The 16,013-nt window shown below is 37.9% G+C and overlaps 1 protein-coding gene across 2 annotated transcripts in view; it reads left to right on the forward strand.

Moving 5' to 3' along the window:
• Window positions 1-16,013, forward strand: part of LOC125246949 (A disintegrin and metalloproteinase with thrombospondin motifs 20) — a 93,334-nt gene that overhangs the window by 1,903 nt on the left and 75,418 nt on the right. For both annotated transcript variants that reach the window (XM_048158102.1, XM_048158104.1), the window contains exon 3: window positions 6,131-6,287. In XM_048158102.1, the coding sequence (XP_048014059.1) occupies window positions 6,131-6,287 (157 nt within the window). The remainder of the gene's footprint in view (window positions 1-6,130; window positions 6,288-16,013) is intronic.

Here is a 16,013-nt window from a genome sequence, read left to right on the forward strand (position 1 = left end):
TCAAAGAGCTCTACATGATCCCAGACGAGGAATAAGAGTCTCATCTAGAGAAACCATCGGCCATTTTCTAAAAATAAATAAAAATGATATACTTTTTAACCACAAATGCCGTCTTGCACTGCTCTGCGCATGACGTAATCATGTTGGAAAGGTATACCGATCCAGTGTCTATAAAGCAAACGTACAAAGACTAAGTCAAACGTTCTTTACAAAAAAAGGTGAAACAACGATGTCGGACGATTTTGAAGTTGGAGGACCAAATAAGATGGAGTTTTATGCCCGACCACAGTACTTCCTCCTACCTTTCCAACATGATGACGTCATGCGTGGCGCATCACAGAGCAGTGCAAGACGAGCATTTGTGTTTAAAAAGTATATTTTTTTTAGAAAATGGCCGATGGTTTCTCTAGATAAGACTCTTATTCCTTGTCTGGGATCATGTAGAGCTCTTTGAAGCTGCACTGAAACTGACATTTGGACCTTCAACCCGTTGAACCCCAGTGAAGTCCACTATATGGAGAAAAATCCTGGAATGTTTTCCTCATGAAGAAAGAAAGACATAAACATCTTGGATGACATGGGGGTGAGTAAATTATCAGGGTATTTTAATTCTGAAGGGAACTAATCCTTTGGTATAAAACAGGTAACTTATAGTGTTTGATAAGTTTTTCATTTTTAGTTGAGTTATTCTTCTCTATTCTTGACGGGAAACATGCCTGAGGCGTGAGCGGATGTTTAAACTTAATGCTAGTTATTTTAGATGGGAGAAATGACTTGGATGGACTGGAATAGTTATAATAAACACAGAGTTAGTGGTTAAATATCTGTGCTGGTAACTAGTAATGTCTAGTGCTTGCTAACTGTTTAGTTCTGGTTGTTTTTTGTGATATCGCAATAGTTAACTGTGAGTGTTTCCAACTTGTAATTGCAAGTTAAACAATGACGTGAGTATTTTTATGTGCACAAAACTCATAACTATGGTAATTCTGACATGAATACTGGACTAGTTCTTTCTGTGAAGACTAGGCTTTGGTTCTAGTTTAACTAGTCTGATGGGAAACATGAGGTGTGAGTGGATGTTTAAACTGATAGCTATTTTAGATGTGAGAAATGACTTGGATAGACAGGAATAGTGAGTATAAACGCGGTTAGAGATCTAGGTTGATCATGTAGAGGTTGCTAAATGCTGAATTTCAGGTGTTTTGTGTGATGTCACAGCAGATCAGAGCGTTTCCAGCTTGTAATTACGAGTTTTTACTTGCAGGAAACTCGTAATGATGGGATTAGTTCTATCTGTGAAGATCAGGCTTTGTTTTAGTTGAGTTTGGATGGGACACAAGGCATGAGCAGGTGTTTAAACTGCCCTGCTAGTTATTTTAGAGAAATGACTCGTGCGGTTCAGAATGAATGGATGTGATTCGGTTCATATGACACCCAGCTGTCCAGTCTTTCAAATATAGTCCATTTGCTCAGCTTCCTAAGCGGTTTAACCCTCCCGTGGCTCTTGCTGACTGACCTCAGGGCGTTTTTGAGGATGTGCTCCTGACCCATTTGCATACGGTCATCTGTTAATTAGTTATCTCAGGTGGCAGGAGGTGATTAGTCCCGGCTGTAAACGCAGCTGCGGGGCGGCGGGCCGCTGAAAGAGCCGCTCCTCGTGACGCCGCTCGTTTAGGCTCTGATGAGGTCACGAGGTCGTCATCGAGTCGTTCGTCAGTCTCGGAGCTCAGAGGACGACAGGAGCCTCGCGTGTTTAGGCCCGCTCGTGTCGTAAACAGCCAGAGGAAGGTTCACAGTGTGCACATATTTAGAGGTTCAGCTGATGCACCAGTTGCTGTTCGGTTGTTTTGATGTGTTCAAATTGTTGTTGAAACTGAAACATTTTTGTTTAAATTCTTTTTTAGTTTCTTTTTAATTAGTTTTTTTTTTTTTATATTGCATTGCATCATGGGATGAGAGAAAGACCGTGGTTCTCTGACAGTGAGGTTACTGATCTTTGCACAAAAAAATCGTCTGTTAAAGTATACGATATGAACGTCTCGTCCGTCAGGTGCGCTGATCTTCTCTCTCGCTCTGGTCATGATGTCAGATTGTCGACAGCGTCTGTCCGCACCTGAGCGTAATAACCTTCAGGACAGATGTTCATGGCCTCTCATCTGAACGTCTCTGTGAGAATGACCTCGGATGACCTCTGATGCCCACAGCTGGCATGAGCCAAGTGGATTTACACCGGAAAACTGAAGCCTTAATCTGGAGTTATTTCAGTGCCAACAATCTTCCAAAGAGTAAAATTATGGTCTTTTGGACATGTACCATGGTAAAACTATACAGAAATATGGATATAATGTCATACCAGAGTATATAGGTGAATCATTTAAACATTTAACATATATTTTAATTATATATACGCAAATGCCATTAATGTAATGTGAAGATAAAATGTTCACATTACACATATATATTATATTATATTATATTATATTATATTATATTATATTATATTATATTATATTATATTATATTATATTATATATATATTATATTATATTATATTATATTATATTATATTATTTTATATTATATTATATTATATTATATTATATTATATTACATTATATTTTATTATATTTATTCCACATTAGACACGACACTTATTTATACAAAATAAATAATTTGTGCAAAACATAATTATTATTTTTATATTATTATCTTTTGCATAAATTATAATTAGTTACATTATCATTAATAAATATAAGTAAATATATTTATTTATAATATATAAATAAAAAAAATATATATTATTTAATTCAATGTTTACTTATATTAATTCAATATTTATATTTATGTAATAATATTTAACCATAATTATATTTTCCTGAATTAAGAAAAAGAAAATTAAGCCTCTTTTTTTGCAGTAAAAATACTTTTTGCTTAATGTTTTTTATATTTATTGATATTTATTCAATAAATATATTTATATAAATATATTTAACCATAATTATATTTTGCAAAATTAAGAAAAAGAAAATTAAGCCTTTTTTTTGCAGTAAAAATACTTTTTGCTTAATGCTTTTTATATTTATTGATATTTATTCAATAAATATATTTATATAAATATATTTAACCATAATTATATTTTGCAAAATTAAGAAAAAGAAAATTAAGCCTTTTTTTTGCAGTAAAAATACTTTTTGCTTAATGTTTTTTTTCATATTTATTGATATTTATTCAATATTTATATTTATATAAATATATTTAACCATAATTATATTTTGCAAAATTAAGAAAAAGAAAATTAAGCCTCTTTTTTGCAGTAAAAATACTTTTTGCTTAATGTTTTTTATATTTATTGATATTTATTCAATAAATATATTTATATAAATATATTTAACCATAATTATATTTTGCAAAATTAAGTAAAAGAAAATTAAGCCTATTTTTTGTAGTAAAAATACTTTTTGCTTCATTTGAATCATATAATTTAAATTAAGTATACATGCTTTACAATTATTATACAACATTTTATCTTCATGAGAATCTGGAAAGCAAATGTTTCATGATAAATCACAATGCAAGAAATCTAAATGGTCCTAAAAACAGACTTTATTTTCTTTTTGCAAAATGTAATTGCTTTATTAATCCTTCTATTATTATTACTTCATTTTGATTTAGTGTTCAAATATAAGCCAGACTTGTTCTTGGCCGGTTCGTGAGATGAACTCGTAAATCAATCAATATCTGATATCATCAGTTTACCATAAAACTTTTTCTTTATTGTAAGGGCTGAGTCGTGTCTGAGCGTGTGTGTGTGTTTACAGTGTGTGTTTCTGTCCATCAATACTGTGTTCTTAGGGATTTGTGGGATTTGATTTCCAAGTGCACGTGTGAAGGAAAAGTTATGTCATCTTTCCATCCCCAAGGCTGTTAGCGAGTGTTTACCTGTCAGAAACGTCTCTCCCGCTGCCGACGGAAATATTCACGCTCACATCCCAAATATCCTGCGGAATCGGGCTAATGAACGCTGCGTGTTGAGCGACATCATCCTAATGCTGCGCTTTTACACGTTTCTGCTGTCACTCAGAACTACATTCACTACATTCAACTCTTTTCCTCACACAAATCTGTCATCTGACTTCAGAGCTATTATGAAGCTTTTTGTAGTGATTTAGGTGTTTGTGATTTGATTTGGTGTGATATCAACACACAGTGTGTATTTGTGGAAAAGGCTCCTCATGGGTGAAGGTCACGCCGTGGGATGAGACAGAAGTGACATTTTCTGGCGTGTTTCTGAGGGAAGATGAATACCAGGCCAGTGACGTGGATGTGATTGACAGAGATTGTGATCTGGAGAGGAGCAGATCCTCACATCCGTCACGTTCATTCACAGTGAGAGTGTAATGTCAGTCTTCACGGGAATGGCTCCGTGACACCCGGTGGAAAACTAATTGAGTTCACGTCAAACATGTTTCCATTCGTTCAAGCAAACCCAAGCGTTTTTCCACTTCATTATTTGCTGGTATGTTTCTGTTTGTTCGTACTGTATGTACCAGCTCCCGTTCGGAATGTATGCAGGACTTTGGAATTCTGTGTTTGAACGTGTTGCCATAGTGATAAACCCTGATTCCAGGGGGGCTTCAGGAATCATTAGAAATGTCAATCATTATGCCTCATTATTTATTATTTTTCTAGGTTTTTTAATGTATTTAACATTAATTTGCATTAATTTTGATTTTGTTTACTATTCGTGTATATTTATTTTATTTTACCATTAATTTTTAAACATTTTATTTTACTATAATTTTTAAATTTATTTTTATTAATTATTTATTTAATTATTTTAATTATTTTGAATTATTTTGTTTTATTTATTTATTTTACTATTCATTTTTAATGTATTTTATTTTTTAGTATTTTTTAATATTTATCAATTTTACTGTTCATTTTTATTAATTTTTTAACTATATATCTTTTTTATTTTTTATTTATTTATTTATTTTAATTTTACTATTCATTTTTATTTATATTTTATAATTTTAAACTTATTTTCTTTACTATTCATTTTTTATTTATTTTGTTTACTATTAATGTTTATTTATATATTTTACTTTTCTTTTTATACGTTTTATTTTATTATAATTTTTTTATTTATTTTATCATTTTAGTTATTTTTTAATATTTATTTTTGTTTATTTATTTTAACATTCATAATTATTATATAATATTCATTTTTAATTTACTTGTTTTGTTATTTTTTTTTGTTTACCACTCATTTTCTGCTTATTTATTTTACTATCTTTATTTATTTTTTGTTTATTTAAACTGTATAATTTTTAACTTATTTTCTTTACTATTTATTTTTTATTTATTTTGTTTACTATTCATGTTTATTTATTTTACTTTTCTTTTATACATATTTTTTATCATTTTTATTTATTTTATTCTTTATTTTATCATTTTAGTTATTTTTTAATAAATAGTTATAATAATTAGTTATTTTTAATTTTTTAATTTTTGTATTTATTTATTTTAATATTCATTTTTAATTTACTTGTTTTTTTATTTGTTTTGTTTACTACTCATTTTCTGCTTATTTACATTACTGTTCATTTTTATTTTTTATTTGTTTTGTTTATTCATTTTTAATTTATTTATTAACTATACATTATTTATTTTATTTTACTATTCATTTTTATGTATTTTTATTTTACTATTCATTTATTTTGTACTATTATTTATATATTTATTAAATTTGTAATTAGATTACTATTGTTAAATCTGAAATTTGCTTGGTTTTTCTTTGTTTCTCTGCAAATATTACCCAAGAATTTTATTTAGTAAGCAATATGCCACTTGACAGGAGGTATTGTTAGCATGAAGACATCCATCTTAAAATCACTGAAACATGACCTTTAGTTTATAAATAATTTTATAAAACAGAAGGAACATCCCATTCAATACTGATGTGAAATGAATCTGTGGATCTGTAGCTGTTGCTCTGGTTCCTCCTCGGATTTGTCCATCTATTCTTTGGTCCGGCAGGAGAATATTGAGCGTTTGATCACTTAAGTAAGAGCATGACGGTCAGGACTCGTTCAATCATCATGTGACTCATTCTGTGTTGTTTCTTCAGATCGGCACGTTCACGACACACAGCGGTCAGTTCTTCCTGGAGCCCCTGTTGAGCGCTGATGGAGAGGAGTATGAGGAAGAGCATAACAAACCTCACCTCGTCTACAGACACGACGCAGACAGGAAGTCACCTGACACGCAGCCGTGCACCACCTCAGGTAACAGAGGAAATACCGGCTTGGAAATGCATTTCAGAGCTCTAACATGACGCATGTGAATGTTTAAGTTTTGAGTGTGTGGAAAGTCAGCTTTGAGCATGCTGGCGTGTGGTTATTGTGAGGATTAGCGTCTTCATTATGAGCCGGTTATTGGAATTCTTCATCTAATGAAAGTAAGTTGCTCCAGACACTTAGAAATCTCCAACCCACACAAATACTGGCTGGTGATCCTTCAGTTCAAACGCTCTGTCATCTTTCACATGTTATTCGAACCTGTTTGACTTTTAATGAAGCATCATAAAATAGTTTATATATATTCTCAGTGCTGGAAGTGCTTCACCCTGACAGGTGAAATAATAGGTTTTGAAATGAAACAGTTTAGACAAAAGAGCCTTTGCACATGAGGGTGTGTAAATGATGATTTTTCAGTCGAACTCTTCATCGTCACACCTTCGCATCTCTATTGTGCAGATGTGATGTTGGATCGGGGTTGTGCATCAAAGAGACTGATGAGGATGAAAAGAGCTCAGCTGAGGTTCAATCTGATAACTGAGTCTGATGCTCAGATACCGAACGCTTTGAAGGAGAGGATTCAGTGTAACAACTGTCTGAGTATTACAGTCGGCATGAAAGAGAGTCTTTTCTTCTCTGTTGTGCCTATCCGAGTGAAACGCTTCGCAAACAAGAACAAATGTAGGGCGGGGCTTGATTTTGATTGGATGGTTGTGGTTTGCTATTGGTGGATCTCATGTGAGTGACAGGTTGCCCCGCCCTCGTCATCAGAGAAGAGAAGAGATGCTGCAAGAGGAAGATATTCTGATTCAAGATTACCAGAACATGAATCGATAAATCATTTATCGTCCATCACAATTACTTGAAACGTTCAGGCTAGACTTTCTTTCTCAAGCCAACATCAAAGTTTGTTTACGAACTTTACTCATCTAGTTGCAGTTGCTACAGTGTTCTGGGTCGTTTCTAGGTGGTTTCTTTCTTGCTCAAGCCTCTAAATATGATTCAGACGAGCAGGACGATGCACGTGCTGAACTTTAACTTCACTGTGAGCACGAGTAGTGATGATTGACTGGACAAACACACTAATGTAGGCTGAAATGATGAGTTATTGTTTCAATAAGCGTGCCATTATGAAGCATAAGCGATTAGAAATGCAAAGATCTAAGCGTGTATTAGATTGCAGGGTGTTGCTGGAAATTGTTGCCAAAGCTTTGCATGTCACGGCCGGACAAATGAGTCACTCTGTCTGCTGTCTGTTCAACACCTCGCTTTCTCAGCGTCTGTCCTGAAATAGACACTGATAACTGATGTTCAGGAGTCTTGTTCATTGTATAGGACACTTAATTGAGATCTCAGTCGTGTATCAACTTTGCCTCAGATTTTTCTTCTAAAATTATTAAAGAGAAGCAAAGCCAGACCCAGATGAGTCACTAGTTGTCATCCAGTAAGAATATAGAGAAGACTTTAATTATATTACTATAAACATGAGAAACTGCAACACACAATATGGTGGAATAAGCCCCGCCTTCTAAATATAAGAGCTAATCGCTGATTGGTTAAGTCATTGCGTCGCTGCAGCTGCCGTTAGAAGCTGGTGTTTCAAAGATGACTTGCTTTGAAGGGACTTTGGTGAGGTTGATCACCTGTGCATTCGTGCACCTGCTGCCCACCGCCTCTCCTCCCGCCGGTGCCAGAGATCCAAGACACGCACACGCCCGAGCCCATGCCGCATAAGTATGGAAGCGCTTAGTGTCTGGACTTAATCTGGCATAGTGCATTCGCTGGCCTCAGAGCGCCGGCACTGCCAGGACAGCTCAGTTTCAGAGCGGCTCTGTTTGTTTTGTGTTTGAGGAGTGCCAGAACTCCAGATGAATGCTGCAAAGGCAGACAGATTAACCAGGATCTTCAGGGTTTTATGGGGGAAGCGCTTAATGTAGTTTGGTAATTGTTTTTATGCATGACACACAGCTGGCAGAAACAAGCTCGGCTGGATCCGTGTTCAATGATCGGAGCCTGAAGACACTAAACGAACCCGCTTAAAGGGCTTTAGTGAACACTGAATCATAACTAATGCACTGCAGCAATGATGCTCTTCCTCTGTTCCTACTGGAGAAGCAAAATGACTGAAGATATTAGGTCTTGTTTTCTGACAAAATCATCAAAAGTTAAGTTACAAGATGTAATATGTGTCTCTGGTGTCTCCAGAATGTGTCTGTGAAGTTTCAGCTCAAAATACACCACAGATCATTTATTATAGCTTGTCAAATTTGCAAAAACACGCAATTTCTGTGTGTGTCCCTTTAAATGCAAATGAGCTCCGCTTTCCAGAAGAGGGCGGAGCTTTAACAGCTCAACAACAACAAAGCTGGAGAATCTCACGCAGCCAAAATGACGAAAGTGTTCAGCCTTACATTGTTCAAACCGGAGTCGACACTGATGGAGAGACTCAGGAAGAAGTTACAACTTTTAGACGTTTCTGAATGGTTAGTGGATAAATTGATGTAGTTGCTGTGGAGTTGATTCAACTCATCCACTAGCATGTGCCGTCATGTTCATCTTTTGTGTTGAATTGACCCTCGTTTGTGAAGCAGTCCAGCGTAAAATGACGGCATGACAACAACACTCTACTACAACAACTCTTCCTCTTCTCTAAAGCAGCCCAACATGGGGTTTATGTAAATTTATGGTTTGTGATGTCACTAACCCCGGAAGAAGCTCGTTGTAGTCTCTATACCAGCTATTTGTAGTGAATTAATCTCGTTTCAAAGTTTTTTATATATATTTACTGAAAAACAAGTCAAAAAAGACTATTTAAAAACTGTCTCAGATCACATGACCTCCTGTAACGCCCATATTTGGACAATAAACACTCCAATTTTTATTACAACTACAGTGATACTGTAACTCATACATTGGTTAGAAAACTAATGACTGATTTCTTATGATTATATGTTAATAATTAGAATTTCAACTCCAACTATCATTCAGGCGTTTTATAAGACTAATAGAGTCCAGTTAGAGCTTGAGTTGCTGTATTGAGATTCTCCGCAGCGGTTCAGGATGGTTTAGGAGGGATTCTTTCTCTTCAACCGTCCTCAGCAGGTTGTGCGGCCACATAAAGGCCGTCTTTGTGAGGGTCAGTGATGCCACGGCCCCTGCCTGCACTTCTTTATGTCTGGCTTGAAAGAGGAGTCTTGTGTTAAATCTGAGCTGCGATTGGACGGAGAGAGAGACAGAGGAGGATGAAAGGGAAGATGGGACGTGTTCGGATCGTGCCAACTGTCCCAGTTTGTAGGAAAATACCAAGCGGATGGCCGGTGACGTTATGCTTCCCTGAATGCTTATTGCTCATAGGTTGCTCTTTCATGGCTCGTTCCTTTAGGAGTTCATTTAAGGTGTATGTCTCAGATTTTTCTGCTCAAACAACCCAAATGAGTCTCTAGTCATCATCCAGTAAGAGACTAGATGTATAAAATGAATGTGAAGATCATTTGATGAGAAATGTTTGAGATATTAATGTGATTTCTCTTCCCTTCATGAACATGTTTGCTGTGTTTGTGTCTGTTCTGCTGAATCCAGAGGATGAGGGTGTTTTTGCCTTTGTCATCTCCTCATAAGAGCTCTTTTGAAACAGACAACGGCGGAGAACAAATGCAGCGTGGTTATCTCTGAAGCGAATGTTGTCACGAGATATGGGTGAATGTATGTCGCAGGTCTTGCATCACTCTGCAGATCTCTTGATTGTGACCGACTGGCAGATCGTCCTCTAATCGTCTCCAGAAACACGGCGCAGTCACCAACGACGTCTCAGTTTGACGTCTAGTGCTGTTTGTTATTAGTTTGAGTGATTCGAAATGAGAATCTGTGTAATATAGTGAATCTTGTCATTGTTCAGGCTTTCTCCTTCTAAATGAATGTGAATGTATGATTTTAGCATTGCATGAGATTGATATATATATATACAAGTATACAAGTTCAAAATTTGAATAAAATAAACTATAATAGTACCTCAGTGATGCTAAAATAACATTTTCTGTGGTTTTATGGTCTCTGTCAGTGCTGATCTCACGTCTGGCTTGTCTCGAGATGTGTTGAGAGATGCGTTTCCATAATAAGGGCTGTTAAAGTGGTTCATCTCGACACCTGGATGTGGATCCATTTACTCTCTCTGTCATCAAAGAAGCTCAAAACCACATTGAGTTTATGTAGAGTCAGATGTGGAGAGGCGCGAATGTCATGGTGTGAACATCTTAAAGAAAGAATTTTCATGTATTAATCACATTTTATTGCAAACATGTGAACAGCTTGTAACGAAAGTTAAAAAAATGAGACCTTCCCAGACTTCCCTAGGTTGTCTATGAAAACCTGTAGACTGATTTTTGCTGGGAAAATCAAAAGGATGTGACGTTTACTCTCCGTTCAATGACACATGAAACGAATGCTTATACAATGTTCAGAGTAATAATGAAAGAGCCGTTCTGTACCTTAATGTCAGAGAAGGGATTAATTCAAATTATAGTCTCACAGAGCCAGATCTATATATTCTATAGACTCAAATATAGCCTACTTTATAATCAAACTATCATAACAGCGTAAACATGCAAAGAGAGATATTTTCTTTTAAAGAAATCGCTTTTTAAGGACTACAACAAATGGCTGGTAGGGACTACAACAAGCTTCTTCCTGGGTTAGTGACATCACAAACCCTAAAATTTACATAAACTCCGCCCCCGAGAACACACAACAAAGGGGGCGGGGCCATGTTGGGCTGCTTTAGAGAAGAGGAAGAGTTGTTTTTGTAAATGCCGTCATTTTACGCCGGACTGCTTCACAAACGAGGGTCAATTCAACACAAAAGATGAACATGACGGCACATGCTAGTGGATGAGTTGAATCAACTCCACAGCAACTACATCAATTTATCCACTAACCATTCAGAAACGTCTAAAAGTTGTAACTTCTTCCTGAGTCTCTCCATCAGTGTAGACTCCGGTTTGAACAATGTAAGGCTGAACACTTTCCTCATTTTGGCTGCGTGAGATTCTCCAGCTTTGTTGTTGTTGAGCCGTTAAAGCTCCGCCCTCTTCTGGAAAGCGGAGCTCATTTGCATTTAAAGGGACACACACAAAAATGTTGTGTTTTTGTTCACACCCAAATAGGGGCAAATTTGACAAGTTATAATAAATGATCTGTGGGGGATTTTGAGCTGAAACTTCACAGACACATTCTGGAGACACCAGAGACTGATATTACATATATTATGATATCCTGTGAATGGGGCGTTATAGGTCCCCTTTAATTGTTATTATAAGAGGCCTTAAATTAAGGGACCGAAAAACAAAAATTGCAATAATAATGAATATTCTAATATTCTAATATCCTAATATGAATATTGTACCTCAAAAGATGATTATTTAATTCTTTAAATTAAATAAATGTGATCAAATAATCTGATTAATTGTCCTAGCAGTTTAATGTGCTCCTAAACTTGGGAAAAAATGAAGCGTCAGGTGATGCTTTGAGATGTTTAGATCCGAGCTGCTGATGAAGATGCTGGCGTCTATCTGGCTCTTCAGGTCATGTGACTGGCATTGCTGCGCTGGTGGGCAGATGGAAAGAGATGAGGGTTGAGGGCGATACGGGTCGATTCATCTCGTCTGTCTGACGTTCAGAAGACGAGTGTGTGTTTCTCTCTTATGAATGAACTGCTTTGGTTGGTGTCAGTTTTTGACATTTTTCTGTTTAGCAGTGTCAAGTTTCATGATTTTCACCTGATGGATGATAAAACAGGTGGAAGAATCCCATGGACTGAAAAGCGTCCAGATGAATCAGACTTTTGGGCTTTTGTCCAAACTATGATGAAAACAGAAAGCTGACAGACAGATGGTCGCAGGGGAAGCTCATGGAGACGTTGCATCAGTCTTCTGTCTCTAAACGCTGAGAAACGTCTGGATCTTCACATGACCTTCACCATCATCTCCTGTGATGTTCTCTGTCTCGCGAGCGAAAGATTGCTCTTAATTACTAGTCTGCGTGTTTTCAGACATTACCTGATGAGAAGCACGTCTGCTCAAGAATGTTAATGAGTTTGGTGATGAATCGCTTGTTTCTCTACAGACATTTATGATGAATTGTGTTGCTGAATGTTTGTGAAGTTTCTTATTGTCATTGAAAAGCAGACCTGAAAAACTCTTCATCTGGTTTCAAGTAAAAAATACTGAAACATCCTGAAATTATGTATATAAGTGTATTTGTTTGCTTGTTTTAGGCAATTGCTGCTAAATATATTTAAAAATATTTAAATATTTGAATTATTAATTTATTTTATATTTGCCAAATATATTTTAAAATGTATTTAAATATTTATTTTTATTTATTTATTTATTTATTGTATTCTATTTTTGTTTAATATATTTTACAATTTTGTTTATTAATTTGTTTAATTTTATTCATTCATTTATTTTTGCAACATATATTTCAAAATGTATTTAAAATATCTATTTATTTTTATTTATTTTATTTATTTATTGTTTTTTATTTTTGCTATATATATATATATATATATATATATATATATATATATATTTATTTATTTATTTAAATATTTATTTTTATTTATTGATATATTTTTTTGTTTTGCTATATGTTTAAAAATATATTTATTTAATATTTAATATTATTTATTTTTATGTATTAATTTATACATTTACTTTTTCATTTATATATTTTGGTAAATATATTTTAACATATCTAATATATATATATATATATATATATATATATATATATATATATATATATATATATATATATATATATATATATATATATATATATATATATATATATATATATATAAATGTTATTTTTTTATTGTATTATGTTTGTAAAATATATTTTCAAATATATTTTAATTCTGATTATAAAATCGATCAACCCTATTCTGGTCTCTGATTGAATGAGCCTCCCAGTGTCCATGTTTACAGTATGACATAGTTCAGTTCAGTGAATGTGTTTTATTACTGTCCTGCTGACTTCAGCTAGACTTCAAGTCTCATTCTGATGATTTATTAGTTTCCGTCAATGATCTCAGTGTTTAGATCAGCATCAAACTTTGTGAAGAAGTCCAGACTCATGTCAAAGGTCACGTCAACAACCGCTGTCATGATCGCCCCGCTGCTCTCGTTGTCTTGTGAGGGTAGTTTACACCAGTGTGCTGGTTAAAGTGGAGTTGTGTGCCGTCTGGTCTGTGTGAATAAACACACGGCAGATGTCCTCGTGAAGCGCGTGTGTCTGGAGGACAGGCTCTTCAGACTGTGTCGTTTTCATTTGCGTCAGGCAGTGGAGTTTGTTCAAAGCGTTCGGTTCGCACAATGACGATGATGCCGATGAAGATGGGAACTGGCCTAAGCTCAACATCAAAACACATTAAAGCCCAGTGTAATCCATGACACATTTCCCCTGTGTTACGGTTTGCTGTTGTAGAGATGAGGCGTTAACGGATTTCCACAATCGATGGGTTTTTTATTGACACAACGAGGAGACAACAATCAAACACTTCCATATAACATTTAGGACAGACAAGGAGTGGAGGGAGTGAGTCCATTATAAAGGGTGTACTGACAATCAGGAACAGGTGCAGGCAATCCGTGATGAGGAGGAGAAGACGAGGGAAGTGAGTGCAGGTGAGGAGACAAGAGGATCATGGGATTTGGAGTCCGGGAGACAAGGGATCCGTGACAGTACCTCCCCCTCCCGGTAGGTGCGTCCTCGCGCCGTAGGAGAAACACCGGGGAGGGGGGGGTGGGCGCCCTGGGGGGGTCCATGGCGGGTCAGGTGCAGTGGGCAGCCACGGCGGGTCAGGTGCAGTGGGCAGCCACGGCGGGTCAGGTGTAACGGGCTGCCATGGCGGGTCAGGAGCCTTGGGTGGCCATGGCAAAGACCCACCCACATGTGTCTCCACACATGTCCCCCACCCACGGGTACCTGGCCCCCCCCAAAAAATACTTGGGGAGGTTTAGGATAGTTGCGAGGAGTCCCAGAAATATCATGGATATGTGGGTGGAGGAGCATGGAGCTGGCTTGGCGGCGCGTGGAATGGCTGATTCTGCTGCGGTGATTGGGGCGGCTGGCTCGGCGGCTGAGGCAGGAGCGGAGGGCTCGGCGGCTGAGGCAGGAGCGGAGGGCTCGGTGGCTGAGGCAGGAGCGGAGGGCTCGGCGCTGAGACTGGAGCGGAGGCTCGGCGGCTGAGACTGGAGCGGATGGCTCGGCGGCTGAGACTGGAGCGGAGGCTCGGCGGCTGAGGCAGGAGCGGATGGCTCGGCGGCTGAGACTGGAGCGGAGGGCTCGGCGGCTGAGGCAGGAGCGGATGGCTCGGCGGCTGAGACTGGAGCGGAGGGCTCGGCGGCTGAGACTGGAGCGGAGGGCTCGGCGGCTGAGGCAGGAGCGGATGGCTCGGCGGCTGAGACTGGAGCGGAGGGCTCGGCGGCTGAGGCAGGAGCGGATGGCTCGGCGGCTGAGACTGGAGCGGAGGGCTCGGCGGCTGAGACTGGAGCGGAGGGCTCGGCGGCTGAGACTGGAGCGGAGGGCTCGGCGGCTGAGACTGGGGAGACTGGCTCGGCGGCTGAGACTGGGGAGACTGGCTCGGCGGCTGAGACTGGAGATGCAGGCTCGGCGGCGGAGATTGGAGACGAGGGCTCGTTGGCCGCTATTGGAGCTGAGGGCTCATTGAGGGCTGGAGCGACGGGCTCTGTGACAAAGTCTATCAACCAGCCAGCATCCTCTGGCGGCCCGTGAAAGGCTGGAGCGGATTGCTCGGCGGCGGCGGCTGGAGCGGATTGCTCGGCGGCGGCGGCTGGAGCGGAATGCTCGCGGCGGCGGCTGGAGCGGAATGCTCGGCGGCGGCTGCTGGAGCGGATTGCTCGGCGGCGGCGGCTGGAGCGGATTGCTCGGCGGCGGCGGCTGGAGCGGAATGCTCGGCGGCGGCTCTCCAACGGCCTGCCACTCTGCCGCAAAAGGCATAGTCTTTCGACCGCCCTGAGAGATTCTGGACACTCGGGGATCAGGTAGATACCCATCTTCTCTTGGAGATCCAGCGGTATCGGTCTGTCCTTCTGTTACGGTTTGCTGTTGTAGAGATGAGGCGTTAACGGATTTCCACAATCGATGGGTTTTTATTGACACAACGAGGAGACAACAATCAAACACTTCCATATAACATTTAGGACAGACAAGGAGTGGAGGGAGTGAGTCCATTATAAAGGGTGTACTGACAATCAGGAACAGGTGCAGGCAATCCGTGATGAGGAGGAGAAGACGAGGGAAGTGAGTGCAGGTGAGGAGACAAGAGGATCATGGGATTTGGAGTCCGGGAGACAAGGGATCCGTGACACCCTGAACAGTTTGTGTGGCACCAGTTCAGCTCTCTGACCCTAAATCTCACTGGGATCATGCTGTACTCAGATCAGTGCTTACTATCATTGATATATTTATATACTTAATAATATACTTATTATTAATAAGAGGTAGTAGTAGTATTATGGCCTTGTTATTATTATTATTTATAATATCATGTAATATTTAAAATATAATAATGCAATTTTTTGTCATTTTTATTAGTTTTAGTTTTTTTAAATTATATGTATTGGTATATTTATATATACTTAATAATAAAGTATTATTATTCTTATTATTATTAATATATTGTAACATTTA

The sequence above is a fragment of the Megalobrama amblycephala genome, linkage group LG15 (assembly GCF_018812025.1).
Source record: "Megalobrama amblycephala isolate DHTTF-2021 linkage group LG15, ASM1881202v1, whole genome shotgun sequence".
Taxonomy (NCBI): domain Eukaryota; kingdom Metazoa; phylum Chordata; class Actinopteri; order Cypriniformes; family Xenocyprididae; genus Megalobrama; species Megalobrama amblycephala.